Here is a 16856-nt window from a genome sequence, read left to right as displayed (position 1 = left end):
TAATCCATGTTATAGCTTCTGCAAAAAGCTTTATAGTGGTTCATGGTAATTCAATAAAATGTTGAATTTACAGTTGTGTCTTGGTTGGGGACCATCTGGGTGAGGGTGGGGTTTAACTTACCAGCTTCAGGTTCTAGTTCCTGCTGAGTAGAGAGGTCCTCCTCTAGGTCATCAGGAGGGGCTTGCTGAGCCATCTTCTCCTTGCAGAGGTGCAGGATGATATGCTCTTCTTTCTCCAAGGCTTCCTCCTCTGCAGTCCCCACCATCTCCACACCATGGCCTTCCTCAGCATCCCATCAGCTGATGAGCTGGTGGGGGTTGAGGAGCGAGTCATGCATCACCACAGGCTCAGTAGCGGGAGCCCGGGAGAACATGTGGTCCAGCTCCTTGAAGAATAGGCAGATTGGAGGACCTCTCCTGGAGCGACTGGTGGAGTCTTTTGCCCTCTGATACCGGAGCCTCAGGTGCTTTATTTCTTCCCGGGACTGGGCCAGAGTACAGTGAATGCCCACCTGCATTCCCATTACAGGTGTAAGTTCCTGGTGCTGTGGGAGAAGTCATGGAAAATGGTGAACTCCGACCACACATTTATTGGGACCTGGGTGTGGCTGGGTACCGGGCAGCAGCTCTTGAAGCATGTTCCGTAGTCACGTGTAGTGATGAAGAAAGTCCGGTGGAAAACTGTTGTGAAGGGGTCAGCACACCTCACCACTACAGGTGAGAATGGGGGGACAGGGACCTTTATAGATTTGGAAAAGGTCAGGCAGGAAAGGGTTCAGTACGTTGTGGGAACAGGGCTGGAGGACTACTGAACTCAAGACACGCCTCTTACCCCATCCACCCTACGCACTGGCATGGGAACGGGGCCATGCCACAGCCCGAGGCATGTTCATACCCGCACCCCTCAGATCTACTAGCATTCTTGCCCTGGACAGGTCTTGAAACCTGTATTTCTGGATTTAGATGTGGACAGTAGGGGGGTTCTGGCACAACCATGTGCTTGGACCACGTCCAGTTGCCAGTGTAGATGTAGTTTATGTTTATATAGTGCCTAGTACAACGGGATCTCGATCATCTCTAGATGCTTCGTCATTATTATTCCTTATTTGCTGAATAGAATACAGGCTAGTTCTCTTTCCTCTGAGTCACCAAAAAAACCTGAGTTTAGGTGGCAAGTATACCAGTATATGTGAAAGTCTAAAATTAATGTGCAGATTGACATGAAATAGACACACAGATGTACCTGTAATGCATATGGAAGGATCGCACATTTATAACATGACTAGCAGCAGCTTTGTTACATCGGTGCCTTGCAGAAACAGATACAAATGCTAGCACCACACAGCATAAGAAGCTCTCTGTATTGCCTTCTTGAAGACTCATTTTTAACAGATAATTTCTTTCACCTACCTGCTGTACTTGCAGTACAAAGGGAACAAGAACACAAAAGGCAATAGCCCTGTCCTTTGGCTGACCCAGAAAGGGCTTAGTCCCAAATCCTCACACACCCTACTGGTGCAGAAAGCACCCAATACAATGGAACCTCAGCAGGGGTAGCTGGATGGATGAAGCCCAGGTGTACTGACATGCACAGCCCCCTGCGGGATCTTGATAGGCGGTACAGCTAGAGGATCTGTTACTCTGATCATTCTCCCCCCACACAGGGAAGGCGGGGAGGGGAGGGTGACCAGATGTCCTGATTTTAGGTGTTTGTCTCGCGTCCCGACCAATTTTGCGGCACTCTGGTGGGTTTTTTTTGCTCCACCGGCGGCACTCCGCTTTTTTTTTTTTTTTTTTGTGCTCTGTCGACGCCCCCCCCCATGTGTCCCGCTATTTTCTTCCTCTCATATGGTCACCCGGGGAGAAGGGGGAAAGGGGCCATGAATCCTATTCCAGCTCTGGAATAACAGCTGCAGCCTGTGGGAAGAATTCCTCCCCTCCTGCACTCCATTGGACTTTCATCGACTGGGTAATTGGGCAAGTTTTCTTTAAAAAGACATGTACACGACAAAGGTATATGCTGGATACTCTCATATACATCAATGGAGTGCCAGGATCAAAGTGAAGCATAAACCAACCAACCAACCACACAGAGTAATGTACTTGCCATGCGGACTTCCAGCCAGCGATTGGCAGCTGTAAGGAAAAGGGAAGCGATATTGTTGGAATCTGTATATTCAAGAAGCTTCTGTCGGAACCGGCCTTCATACCTTCAAAACAGAAATGGCAAAGCAAGGAGTCAATGTGTGCCATGAGGCCTTGGGAAAGTAAAAAAAAAAAAAAAAAAAAATGCATTTAATGGGACATATTTTTAAGAGCGATTCAACCCATCCTCTTAATCCGAATACCCAGATGTTGGAGTGTATATATTATACACACACAAACAGCATTTGCATGCCCAAATTGTGGAGCTGTAGGTTGCAGCATGCTGCCACAGCTTCTAATTATTGATAAAACTTTAATTTTAAAGGTCTGCATCACTCAACAGTTCAATAACTGGAACCTCCCGAGTGTCCTACAACATGATCATATGCAATCATCCCTCAGCCACAATGTCCTTTCTTTAGGAACAAATAAGATTTTGCTGCCTTCTTAAAATGGAGCTGACATTTTATATACGACTCTGGGACTAACATTGGCTAGCTGGGCAGTTCATATTAAAACTATAATTTATAAATGACAACAGACTCTGGCTAGTCATTCATTACCATGGCAGCAGTGAGGAAGGTGGCTTGAAATAAAGAAAAATATAAGAGTCTGAGAAAGTGTGTGTATGCAACCACGTGAACAAGAGAGAGCGAGAGAGTGAGCAAGTGAAAGACGTGTTAGTTCTACAGAAAACACAACTCCTCTTTTCACCTGACTATATAAAATTGAGTGGGTTATTTGCTATTTGTATTGCAGTAGTGTCTAGGAGCCCCAGTCATGAATCAAGATCCCACAGTGTTAGGGATTGTCTCTTAATTTGTGCATAGACAATGCCCAGTACATTGTGGGAGCTAATGAACTACAATCAATAAAAGTAGCAATAAGACTTTTATAAACCAGTTTTTCTCTCTTCAAAATAAACCAGCTGAAGAGTGAAAAGGCTGTTAAATACAGCAAGTTTGTTTTAAGTTTACTACTGTAGAACCACACTGATGCACACTAAGAACTAGAAGAACATTGGCTAGTTAGTAAAACTTCTGCATTAGGCCTTGATCCTGCAATGATGTCAGTGAGGCTCCATCTGGATGCAGCAGACTGCCTACTCTAGTGCTTTGCTGGATCAGGGTTTCAGCTAGTACTCAAATCAGTCAAGGTAATACACCAAAACATGCACTTTGTACATTTATTTTGATCGCTACTAATAATAGTACACAGCACTACACTAGTAAACGGCCTGTAAAATAGTTTGTAAAAGAAATGAAGCCTTGGTTATAAAATACAGCTCTCCGTTATCAAATCATTACACAGACATGAGGAGAGAGACAGCCAATGTTTTGTACAAATTATAAAGCACTGGTATTAGTGAAGTTCTATTATGTGTCAATTATAAATATTCCTGTATCCCCTTCCATGTACAGGCTAAAAAGTAATTACCTTTAAAAAAATCAGTCCCTCTTTATTAAAATGTCCAGACTATTCACAGATTATCCCAGAGATCATGACTCTATAAAATGCTAGAGATTCTGGCACTGTGCAGTCAGCAGTGGAACATGTGTGGGGGGTGGAATTGCTGAGGAGTACAATTTGTCATCAAAGTGCTGCAAATTTCTCAGAATCTCACTACAGAAATTGTCCCTAAAGTGAAACCCTTCCTTGGGAAAACCTTCTTTACATTTTATTTATTATTTAGGACAGACCATTTCGAAGTCCTTTATACACCAGACAACATTTGGAGATGGTATATTTACACCCAGGATACTTGATGAAGGATTATTTGTGGCTGCAGTGACAGCAGCTGCTATCTTTCTGATATAATTCCTGGATTTTTATAAGTTGCTCAAAATGGCCAAGAGAAAATATAGGACAGTAAGGGTGCTGCAGGAACAACTGGTACCTGCTAGCTCTATGGCTGGACTCCTTTATTACTGTTTTATTTTTAGGAATGCAGGGGCTGGGTACATTGCTCAAGCTTTAAAGTCTAAACTTCAAATGCCACTGCTACCACTCAATATGCAGCTGAAAAGCAGTATACTCCTAAAAATAGCCAAGATACAAGCTGACACAGAAGCTTGGCATGTAGATGGAATACAAAACCTACTGAATGTCTCCTGCTGTTTGGGGCAAAGATTCATCAGGTAGCCTGGGATTTCAAGCTCCCTAAATTCTGAACAAGCTTTGCTGGAGCAGTTCATTTCATGGTGACAGGGAGGAGGGGGAATCATGAGGGAGTGTTCTAAACAACCAAGGGTATCAGTGAGATGGTATTAGGAGTGATTTATTGTAGCAAAATCTGAAGCAGTGCAGCACTAATAGTCACAAAATCTCTCAATTTCTGCCAGAGTCGAATAGGATCGGGATAAGAGACAAAGTGAAAAGCGAGGATTAAAACCAGAATGGAAAAATACATTTCCCTAATGAGGCACACAGGGGAACACATACCAATAAACTAGAGAAGACTGTTGGCACTTAAACAAACAACAAGCAAAATCATAATAATTAATACTGAAAATACTATGCTGATTTCCAAACAGCAGCAAAATGCCAGCATACTGTACTCTCATTCAGCTACGAAGTTCAGAGCCTGACTGGGACAATTTAAATACTAACATAATTAAATACGGGCAATATGTTTTTGATCTCAATTTTTTCTGTTCTTAAAAAAATAAAACAGAAAAGAAAGGAAATTAAATGCAAAAGACCCTATAGGTTCATAACTTTGTGGATGAAGAGTATTATACAATTATGTAAATGAAACATTAAGGTTGTACAGGAATGACCACAAAGAATTATTTCAGAGCGGTAGCTGTGTTAGTCTGTATCAGGAAAAACAACGAGGAGTCCTTGTGGCACCTTAGAGACTAACAAATGTATTTGGGCATAAGCTTTCGTGGGCTAGAACCCCTGCATCTGATGAAGTGGGTTCTAGCCCATGAAAGCTTATGTCCAAATACATTTGTTAGTCTCTAAGGTACCACAAGGACTCATTGTTTTCACAAAGAATTATAGAATTCCAAAGGTGAGTTGTCAGCAGCAATGTTAACTTGCAACATATGTGTATGTGTAGATGAGACAGGGGCTTGGAAGACGGTTAACTGGCTTTGGGCTTTGGGGTTTGGGGAAGCAACTGGTAGGTTTGGCAGAACTTTGACTGGCACACCTCAGGGAATATAATATTTGGAATACAGAAGCACAACTCAGGTGTGTTATTAGATCTTCCTCAGCTGTTTCTGAAGGTCTAAATAGATGTTATGGCCAGGGCCACCCAGAGGTTTCAGGGGGCCTGGGGCAAAGCAATTTTGGGGGCCCCTTCCATAAAAAAAAGTTGCAATACCATAGAATACAATATTCTTTCTCGTGGGGGCCCCTGTGGGGCCCGGGGTGTGGGGCAAATTGCCCCACTTGCCCCCACATCTGGGCAGCCCTGCTGTAGCGCTTAGTGAAGATGCTACCTATGTTGACGGGAGGGCTTTTCCCATCATCGTAGGTAGTCCCCCTTACCGAAAGGCGGTAGCTATGTCGATGAGAGAAGCCTTCCTAACGACATACTGCTATCTACACCCAGGGCCGCCCAGAGGATTCAGGGGGCCTGGGGCAAAGCAATTTCGGGGGCCCCTTCCATAAAAAAAAGTTGCAATACTATAGTAACATGTATTTGGAAATGTAAAAAATAACTAGTGAAATACATTCAAAAATTAATTTGTAATAATTTGAAAATACACTAAATACATTATTTAAAAACATTAAATGCTTTAATGGTATGTATAATTTGCAATTATATAATGGGCTGTTGCTGGGTGATGGTGATGGTTGGTGCCAATGGGCTGTCGCTGCCTGGGGGTGGTGCTGCTGTTGCCCAGAGCTGGGTGGGGAGCTGGGCTCTGGGTTGCGGGGTGCCCGGCTCACAGGGGCTGGACTCAGGACTGTGGGGAGATGGGGTCAGGCGAGTGTCCGGCTCAGAGGGGCTGGGCTCGGAGCTGGGGGTCAGGGCTGTGGGGGGGATGGGGTCGGGGGGTGTCCGGCTCAGAGGGGCTGGGCTCAGAGCTGGGGTCAGGGCTGTGGGGAAGATGGTGTCGGGGGGGGGGGGGTGCCCGGCCCCTTACCATGCCACTTACCCCTTCTCCCAGAGCCTCAGCGCGCCGTGTCCAGCGCTGCAGTGGTGTGATGTTTCCAGCGGGGCCTGAGCTCCCGCCGCTCGGCTGCAGCTCGCAGCCCTGCCCCCTTCCCCCTTACCGGCTGAGACGCCAGGGCATGGGGGAAGACGGAGGCGGGGGGGGAGCCTCCGACATACTTGTGGGGGCCCCTGTGGGGCCCGGGGCAAATTGCCCCACTTGCCCCCTCCATCTGGGCGGCCCTGGTTATGGCCAAGGACCAGTCTGGCAAGCAAGGACTTAAAGATCATTGCATTGTTATTTAAATTCTTCATAAATGCCCAGATATGTAGCACCAGCCTCCATTCTTGCAAGTGTGGATCAAATAACCGGGGTTGCAATTTTGTCCCCCTCTGAAATTATTGGCATCCACATTTTAGGTCACTTAAGTGTCCAAGAACTCCATTTACTGATGCAGTTAGGTACTTAAACTTCTAAGTGACCCAAACTATAATTATCTGCACCTACAAAACCGGAGGTGTAAAAGTGGGTGCCCAGTTAAGGGCAGGCTGAACATTTTGTTCATGACATATATCCTATATCTAATATATATCAAAACAGAATACAATTTTTTTCTCAAAAATATACCTGAAAGCTCGTATAGTGGTTAAACCTTCCACAGTCTCTGAAAAATGGCAAAGTAATGGCAGCTGGGTGCTGTCATCCAACTGTTGCAGGTCCCTGGAAATGATTTAAAAAAGAAAAATCAGTTTTAATAGTACAGTGATCCTTTTGAAACAGGCACTACAGTGTCTTGGGGAGTAAAATGGAACATCTACAGAACAGAATCTCATGCCCGTGAGCCTAAAATGGCAGAATTTCAAATGCAAAGACTCTGAGATGTTACTAATGGGACTCTTGCACTAAGAAAGATACTCCTAGAAAAGCAGGAGGATCGTTCTTACTAAACTCAAACACACAGTGCTGGAGCTCTGGGAGGTCTTACTGCACTTCACCCCCACATACACCTTGTTCCTATATTCCAGTTTCTCATGTGGAATGATTTACTTCTGAAACACCATTCTGGCTTCAATTAACTCAAATGAATATAAGCAATGGATTTTTGTTACACTGCTTAGCAATAACCACCAAATAAATGTAGGCATTGATGATCTACATAAAGTTAATTCTGTTTAGTCCTGCAGGAAGTGGGAAAGGGCGCAGGTAGCCCCTTCTCAATTTGGACACATATGCAGGATCTAGGCAGAAGGCTTCCACTCGCACTCCTTGAACACTGTGGAGAGGGGATCTACGTGGCTGTAAAGGGACAAAGACAGAAATAGGGATATTGTTGAGGTCTCCCAACTCTTTATGGGCCTGCTGGCATCTAGTAGCAACTGAGGGTGTGAGTGAATGCTGCATCTTTTAGAGGCAACTGTGGTACTGATGCGGAGTAAGCTCCACTTCTCAATTTTCCTCCTTGATCCCTGAACTTTTCATTTCCATCTGCCCTGGTCAAGCTAAATGCCTTTGGCCATTTCTGCTTTGCTGCTATATCTTCACACTTCTCCTAAGGCTCAACCCCACTACAGAAGCTAGCATTTGGCCCTTGTTTTGTGGATTGTGAATTCTGGCATGGTCATTTGTTTAATGATGGAAACAAACTTTTCTCCCACTCAGAAATTCTAATTTAATAGTTATAAACAATGCAGCTGTAAAATGATAAATTTTTACTGTGATAGACCTGACTTGCTTTCATGTAGGGATACAGCCTTGGCAGGGTCCAGTTTAAAACTCTCTATTCCCTGGTACCAGACCATGAATTTCAGAATACCAGAATGAGCCCGGTCAATGCTCTTACCTTGAGGCCACTCGAAAGTATTTCTGGATGAAATAACATATGATAGCGAGAGGAAGCAGGGCAATGAGAAACATTGGCGTGACGAAGGAGATTACAGCAAGAGCGGATACACACAGCAAAGTGGAGCGGCTCAGGCACTCCAGGGTAGCAGGAATGTGCTGGATAAATAAAGAGCATTAAATATCAAAGGTAAAGCAAACAAAGGAGTAATATACAAGACAACATCTTATCTCATTCTTCCTCCTCCCACTCACCAAAAAAAGGATACCATAACTTTGAAGATTAACATTTCTGAGCTGGCTGGTGGATTCTGGGGAAACCTGATAGCATTTCTATGTAGCTCCTCTGCATGCATACATTGCACAGCACATTCTTCCAAAAGAATACATGTTGCACAGCTAGCAATAGAGATGTCGTTAATAACCAGTCAGCTTCAAGGCCTGTGACTATCCTAAGTACCCTCTTTAGTTGGAGGTGCTCTAAACATCTGTTTAGTTCATTCTGGTGCAAGTGCTCCAACCCTGAGACAAGAATGTGTCCCTTTACATTTCTTTATAGAAGAAATAAAATAACCAAAACCCTCCAGCATCTGGAAAGCCTCTAACCAAACAAGTATTTCAGCATGGATTTTAAAAACAGGATTCCCTTTTTCTGAACACTGCAAGCCATAATGGAAACAAATATAAAATGCATTCAAAACGCAACAAAATTCTCAGATTAGTTATAGCTAAATGAGATTTAGTTCCTCTTAACACAACATGGCGGCATTCAGACAGTACATTTTCTGTGCTGAAGACGATAGGGGAAAATTGGCATGCATTTCTGGAGAATAGATTTATTTGGTCTCTGTACCTGGTCGATGGTGTTGCAATCAGCTGAAAATCTGTTCAAGATGCTTCCCAGTGGTGTTGTTTCAAAAAATCTAAAATGGACAGTAAATAGGAAAGGTCTTAAAGTTAATACACGAGTAGATATTAAAATACTTTCCCATTTCTTTCCATTTCTCTTTAGCTCTGTACTGAGCTGGAACACAATCTATTGATAACAGTGGGGAATGAGTAATAGGTCTATAGTCTATAGTCTCTGTTGTGCTGAAGTCAGCCCAAACTTATTCCAAAACCAGACATAATAAAGGAATAACTGTGTCCTAGCACTATGAATCATCACTCTAGATTTCGCATGACTTCCCCGCACAATACAAGTTACATAATGAAATAAACAAAATATTTCATATTATAAATATATTATATATAATATGAAATGTTGTTTAATTATGTAGTACTCTCACACACAAAGCACTCCTCAACGAGGAAAAATACAGACAAAATGTAATTGCAAGTCTTGCATGATCATATTAATTTTTCTTGGAATAGGAACATACAGTAGTGAAAAAATTATCAGTGTAAAAGGATTAATGACATTTTAAATGACCTGAAGTTATTGTGGGGACATGACAGCAAGGTGAGCATAGGGAGGTGTGTATTTTAGGTTACAGTCCACCAAAGTCATTAGGATCTTTTTTTAGTACAGGAAGCAAAGGAGATCAAATAATTTAGAAAGGATTTTTAAAAGGATGCAGAGCGGATGTTAACTCTATTACTGTTTATTTCATTTTTCTATTTAGTGTTAATTTTATATTCTATCCATTAAGTATGCATACATAAAACAAAGATTAAATGAAGGTTACACCTTTCCATCATTAGAGTTAACTTTAAAGTGTGGTTCTATTCTGAAAAGTAAGTTTGCAAAAATAGTGTTGTAGGATTCCATGCTTATTGTCCCTCAATGACTTCCTTGTCAAATGAAGCTTGCAAATAAAAAGATGTTTTTCTAACTGCCAGCCCTATCCTGAGCTCTGACAGTCAAGCTGGGTTCTTTCCCTCTCATGCATCATCACCAGAAATAAAAGTTATAAAGGCCAAATTAGGACCACAGCAACACCTGTGCAATCCCTCTATCTTTAATGACACGCTTGGTGATACTTCTTCCATTCTGTTATCTTCAACAGAGTTGCTCAGGTGTAAATATTTATACCTCAGCAAATGTTTCCATTGATGATGAATATCATGGAATAGAATCTGCAGCTCATGGACTCCTCCTCCTGTTTTCTCTTGTGTAAAAGAGTAAAAAGAAGTAAAAACTTATTTTCAGCAGATATGACTCTGGGGAATCAATCTGTTGAATCAGAAGGTAGAATTTTTATATAGTGTAAACATGTGTAGTGTCTATTGATTTTCAGTGAGCCACTTCACATTTTTTTATTCATAGTAATTTCAGAATGGAACTGCACAGGAAAGGCTGCCTTGAAATAAGGAATATCAAGTCTCTACCCTGCACTACTGCTTACATTAGAATCAAAGTAGTACCTCATTGGTGCCAAAATAATTTTATTCAGCAGACAATAGTGTAGTTTTTTGGCAACTTTTAGACCAGTCCACTCCACTGCTATTGACGTGACAAGACACAATATAATCCCAAGGCAGCAGAGAATGCTGAACACCCTTGAATAGCGAGAATGATTAAATTCCTAAGTAGTAAAGAAACAGAAGTAAAAATATTATTTTTAATATTTTAATAATTTAAAATACAGTTTGCATTAAGAGAAGGGGAGGTGGGATCGACAGCCTTGAGGAAGAAGTTCCCTTTTCCTCTACACAACAGGGACAGCAGAAGCTTCCCCATTTTGTTTTCCCAATGATTCTCTGCCATAATTAAGCATTATTCAGGAAAATATGCTGTTTGGATTAGATTAAAAATTAGAAAGCCACGGAATCTCATAAAAAGAATCCAAGGATTTTATGCATTAGTTGCTTCCAGTTGGAGAAACAGATACCTTTAAAGACTGTAATAGGACATTGTAGTAGCCCCTTTTCAGTGGGAGCTGGAGAGAGGCCATAAATATGTAAAATAAATTGTTAATAACTTCCCATTAAAACTCGGCTTTAATAAAATATTCTCTAGGGATGAATCAAAGGCTTCACTGAAGTCAATAGCAAAACTCCTCTTTGGCTTCAGTGGCATCAGGATTTCACCCTAGGTTTCCATCCAGCCACTACTTGCGATACCTTGGATTGAAAAATGTTTAAAACCATATTTAGACCATTGTCAAGACTGCTTCTTTACAGACATTAATCCCTTCAGAGAAGACAACTGGAATTTTAATGAAATAATGTCATTGTTGTATCAGATCCATGGGGATGGTTAATTAATCTGTCTTAAAAAATACGTTAATTACGATGATGTTGTTCAACACAAATGATGCCTTTTTTTCCTTGGCAGGATAAAATCCCCTGGGAGGTGACTCTCTGGTTCACCTGAGCAATTAGCAAGGTAAATTAGTGATTATTGGTAATTTAATGCCAAAGGAAGCTGGGATGGAAATATGCATTACTGCACTGTATATATCACAACTTGGCAATCTTAGGCAAGCCTACCATTCTGTGCAAAATTAAGATAAAGTCAATCAAAGAAGAATAACCCGGAACAGACAGTTCATTTTGAAAGATCTTTGTTCTCGCTTGTTAAGAAACTCAGCCTGAATGCTCTACCAGCAGCCATAATGCTGCAGCACAGAAAAAAAAAAGAAAAAAAAGAAGAGCTGTAAGTTTTATTAAGACTATTTTAGAGATGCAAACATAGTCTGTCAAGCAATGCTAAGGGTGGCAAAAAGAAAAGAAGAGCAGAGAGAGAGAAACTAAAAAACAAAAACAAAAACACCCCCCGCCCCCGAAAATGTGATGGCCCTGAAAACATTCTGTGATGTACAGTTTAGTAGGAATATAGCATATTGCATGTCATTGGTCAAGCAGAAGTTAGCACTGGGAGATGTTTCTTTGTCAAATAAAGAACTGACTTAGAAGTACGGTACCTGACATGCAGAACAATTCTTTTGTTCTACGTCACTCTTTGCAGAAATTACATCAGATGTCCACTGTGCAAGCCAGTAGTCAATAGCCACCATAACTGTGTGTTTTAAGAGCTGTGAAAGGACCAGTAAAGGCAAGAGCAGAATCCCTGCTGAGCTGAGGTACTTCCCACAGGCTCGCCAAGGCATCTTTGCTCTCTGATGTAGCACAGAAGATAGGTTGTCATCATCATCGCTTTCTGTTATTTCTTCTGTAATCAGCGGGGGGAAAAAAGACTGTTGGATTGTAACATTGCCCTGGAATCCTTTTCTATTCATTTTTTCCCATATCAAATGGCAGGTGCCAAATTGCAAAATAAAAAGGGACAATTCAAACTATTCACATGCCATGAATTTTTCATCAATGCATCTGTTTGTTAGTTACACATTTTTATCTATTACTTACGTAAGCCCCAATTCAGCAAAGTCCCTAGGCTGGTGCTTAGGCGCTTTGCAGAATCCTAACCACAATGCTGTAAATGAACATGCTCTCTGATGGGTTAAATATGGCAAACAAATATGCCAACAAATTGCATTTTAAAGGAACAAGTAAAATGCAGTGCAGAACACTCAGAAATTGCAGGGTGATTATTATAGCAAATATTCCTCACAGAACCAGCAGGAGATCAGAGTTGTTTTTTGAAGGAGTGGAGTGGGCACTTGGCAAATATTCCAAGCATAAGGGACTGCATGAAATGGAGTGAAGTGGGAGATAGGAGAAGTAGTATAACAGCAGTCAAGATTAAAACTGAGGTGGAACATAAGGAATAGGAGTTTGTGTAGAGGCAATAAGATCAGAGATGAAGGCTGGGGTGGGGGTTGCACACAGCTTGAAACTGAAGAGAGGAGATTTAACTTAATATCAGAGGGGAGAGAAAGCGAGTAAAGGAGCACTTGCATCTTCATACATGGACATCATGCTTAGCTTACTGAATGGAATACAGTTTTAGGGTGAAATTACCTCCTCAGTTTCCAGCACAACACCTTTGGAGTCAGTCATAAGTGCATGGTCATAAGTGAAGGAAAAGTTGGCCCTCAATAATCAATGTCTTTACACCAATGTATTTGTGACATTTATAGTTTACTGGTTTAAGATTTTCTTGATAATAATGAAATAAAACAGTGATTTTCTTTTCTAGGTAAAAGCATAAGCCAGTGTTCCCAGACTATAGATAGGTCTGTAAATTCAGCTGTCACTAGCTATTCAGCTTTAATTCATCCATTCTCTCACATTCAGATAGCGTTTAATTATTTAAAAGGTACTCAGAATTTTTTTCCAGATGCCATGATTTATACATGCTTGGAATAATTTAATCTTTGTAAATTAATTTATTTGTAATCCAGAAGAAAATATAACCTTTGCATGACTATCACTATGAAAGAAATAGCATGGGTATATGAATGCTACATTATTATGGTTTCTGAGGCTCACCTAAAATTAGTTTTCATGAAACATAAGTTTCTTAAATAACTGCTAATAAATTAATCTGTGCACAGTAGGATTTGTGGGCATAGAAAATTCCCCCCTAAATGATCCGGTAAGTTTGTCAAATAAACATTCAAATACTTTAATACACATGGATAGCTCTAAATACATTGTGGATACACTATTACCTAGGGTTACCTAGGGAGGTGGTGGAATCTCCTTCCTTAGAGGTTTTTAAGGTCAGGCTTGACAAACCCCTGGCTGGGATGATTTAGTTGGGGATTGGTCCTGCTTTGAGCAGGGGGTTGGACTAGATGACCTCCTGAGGTCCCTTCCAACCCTGATATTCTATGATTCTATTTCCTTCTTGAAAATGAAACAGGAAAATCTCTAGCAAGCAGCCTATTTGAAATTCAAGTACTTCTGTGATTTTTTAAGCTACAGAGGCAGATTCCCATGTGCCTCAGAGCTCATTTTGGTGCATCTGAGCAGAAGAGAGGTGTCTTAAAACCACTTTTGCGCTCCCCTGATCGTAGGGGCAGCTAGGGGTCATAAGGTGAGCAGCCTCATGTTTGCACCCCCCATCCTGAACTGCACTGTGTGCTCCTCAGCCATAGACAATAGTATGGGCCACAGTCCCTGCTCTGAGCCGCTAACAAATCCGGCAATTGATAGTGTGTGGGTGCAGTGCTATATCCATGCAAAACTCCACTGAAGTCATTAGGGCTCTATGTAGGAGCAGTACTCAGCCCACATGCTAATTGCAGTATCAGGGCACAATATCTTAAATTACACAATCTATAGCGCCATAAGGGTGCATGGCCTAGTACAGAGAGAATGGATACACCTTCTCTGCCCTGAGGCTTCTACAATCCAGAACCATAAATTACAAGTTGCGGAACAACCTTTGTTATTTCCTATATTAACTTCCAAATCAAATATGGGATTATTTTTGTGTGCGCATTTTCCTGACTGGAAAAAAGGGACAAAATATTTTCAAAATGTAGTGATATTTTTTGAACTGCGAAACAAATCAGTCCAAACAATACTGGCTTAGATTTTCTGCTAATGCAATTGGACAAAACTCCACTAAAGTCAGTGGACCTGTGCTCTTTTACACCATCAAAAAATTGGGCCCACTAACTCTTGTGTATTGTTGTTGGAAAGTTTACTAAAGCCCCCATTCAGGAAAGCATGTAAGCACTTTCTTAAATCTATCCCTATTCAGGAAAGCATTTAGAAGCCCATGGTTATGCTTAAGCATATGCTTAAGTCTGATTGAGTTTGATGGGAGTGAAGCAGATGCTTAAAATGAAGTTTTTTTTTTTTTTTTTCTCTTAATTAATTGGCCTCTCAGAGTTGGTAAGACAACTCCCACCTGTTTATGCTCTCTGTATGTGTGTATATATATCTCCTCATTATATGTTCCATTCTATATGCATCCGAAGAAGTGGGCTGTAGTCCATGAAAGCTTATGCTCTAATAAATTTGTTAGTCTCTAAGGTGCCACAAGTACTCCTGTTCTTCTTTTTGCGGATACAGACTAACACGGCTGTTACTCTGAAACTTAAAATGAAGTATGTGCTTTAGAGCTTTCCTCACTAGGGATGCTTTTCCAAATCAGAGATCCTGTGGGAACAATTCTGACAGTTCTCACAAGGCCATGGTTAACCAGCACCTTCAGATTGCTCTCTTTAACTAGCAATTAAAGCCCAGTTTTAGTATGTAACTCTTAGGAGCCATGGATCCACATAAAGAACCAGACCACAGTCCCTCCGGGAAAAGACTGATTTTGTTGCTAACTTGAAATTTGTGAATTGATTCTATCTAAAACAGTGTGAACTGTAAAACGACAATGCAGTCAGCACTGGGTCTCAGGGTGCCCTTTTAGAAAAATTGCTTTACCTTCATCCTCTTCATCATCTTTTAGCAGAGCTTCTCGGGAATACCTGGTCCTCCTGAGGTTCTTCCTCTCCAAAACAGGTTTTCTTTCAATTATAGTTTCCTAAAAGCAGGACAAGTCATGTGGCTTCGCTTGATAAAGTTTTTTAAAATTACAGATGTCACAAAATGTATTTTCAAATCAGTGTGTCAGTAAAAAGGAAGGGAGAGGATTACAATTGGCTCTCATGAATGTTTGATGTGCCATCTATTTTTAAATACAAAAGGCATAAATCATGCAAATGACATTAATGTCAGTGTGACAAACTCTGAAACCCCATGCAGTACCTTTGGGGGACCATTGTATTAAGTCTATGAGTGGTTTATTTGCTAGTCTATTACATGGGAGAGGCTTACTACAGCTCCTCCTGGAACTAAAAAGAAGTGTGGGCTGTATTTAAGGCTAGTCTCTGAAACTATAAACAACCATAGAGTGGTACAACTCTGGATGTGTCTTGCTTATACTGGTCCAAATTGGGCAGAGACCGGGACACAAAGAAAACATTTTTGGTAGAAAAAGTTGAGCTTGAACTGAAACAGGACCTTCTTTCAGAGCCAGCAAATGGACATGAACTTTTCTCTGAGGGGTCTCGATTCTGCTAAAGGTTTGGGATATAAGGTTTTTCACACACACACACACACACACACACTCTCTCTCTCAGTGTTACTAATGTTTTCAATTTAAAATGATTCACCACATAAGGAATATATTTTTTAAGATGCTGAGAAAAAATACATAATAAACCTTCTCCAGTTCTTGGTCCTGTCGATTCATGAGTGTTTTCCAGTGTTCAAAGAGCTCAGACTCTGATTTCTGAATGTCCTTGAGTGTCCCTTCTCTTTGAATGGTACCATCCTTCATTGTAATGATCTAAGAAGTTAGGAATACAAACTGTCAAGGAGATATTTGATTATATTTATGAAGCTCCCATCCAGTGATCTGGGCACTGTACAAAAAATAAAAAAAACAATACTATTCCACAGATCAATATAGACAGCATGGATACATAAAGGAAGGAGGATATCCTAAATTTGTTAGTCTCTAAGGTGCCACAGGGACTCCTTGTTGTTTCTACTTGACATTATGACTCAAGACACTTCCCATTTTAGCAAACCCCAGCCTCTCTGTCATTCCCACCTCAGAGTGGGCTGTGAAGTGCTGCCAAGGATTTAGCTACCCCTTAGTCAGTTGTTCCCCTTTCCCTTCTTTAAGAGAAACAAGCAATTCGCCCTTCCTTGGGGAGGCATTCATTTTTAACTCCAGAAAGGACCCAATACTTCACAATAGCTGTCACCGGCAGAAGGGATGGGGATCTTATTCACAGTTACAATCCCCAGAATCTTCAGAGCTTCGGCAAGCATCATGGCTGAAATCCAAGCAGGGATAACACTGGTTCAATCCTCTGATGTGCCACCTGAGCTGAGCGTGGTGAACTAGAAAGGGTGGGGGGTGGTGTTAATTTTTTGTTCCTCCCAATCCTGGGACTG

The 16856-nt window shown here is 41.4% G+C and overlaps 1 protein-coding gene across 9 annotated transcripts in view; it reads right to left on the bottom strand.

Moving 5' to 3' along the window:
* The window catches only part of ABCC8 (ATP binding cassette subfamily C member 8), a 139717-nt gene that overhangs the window by 16186 nt on the left and 106675 nt on the right, over positions 1-16856 (bottom strand). For all 9 annotated transcript variants that reach the window (XM_054027476.1, XM_054027477.1, XM_054027478.1 and 6 more), the window contains 8 exons: positions 16114-16239; positions 15333-15432; positions 11966-12213; positions 10464-10624; positions 8950-9019; positions 8098-8255; positions 6885-6977; positions 2108-2210 (listed from right to left, as the gene is read on the bottom strand). In XM_054027476.1, the coding sequence (XP_053883451.1) occupies positions 2108-2210; positions 6885-6977; positions 8098-8255; positions 8950-9019; positions 10464-10624; positions 11966-12213; positions 15333-15432; positions 16114-16239 (1059 nt within the window). The remainder of the gene's footprint in view (positions 1-2107; positions 2211-6884; positions 6978-8097; positions 8256-8949; positions 9020-10463; positions 10625-11965; positions 12214-15332; positions 15433-16113; positions 16240-16856) is intronic.

Source organism: Malaclemys terrapin, chromosome 4, assembly GCF_027887155.1.
Source record: "Malaclemys terrapin pileata isolate rMalTer1 chromosome 4, rMalTer1.hap1, whole genome shotgun sequence".
Lineage (NCBI taxonomy): Eukaryota > Metazoa > Chordata > Testudines > Emydidae > Malaclemys > Malaclemys terrapin.
Note: the sequence above shows the minus strand (reverse complement) of the source record. Positions and strands in the feature narration are given on the sequence as shown.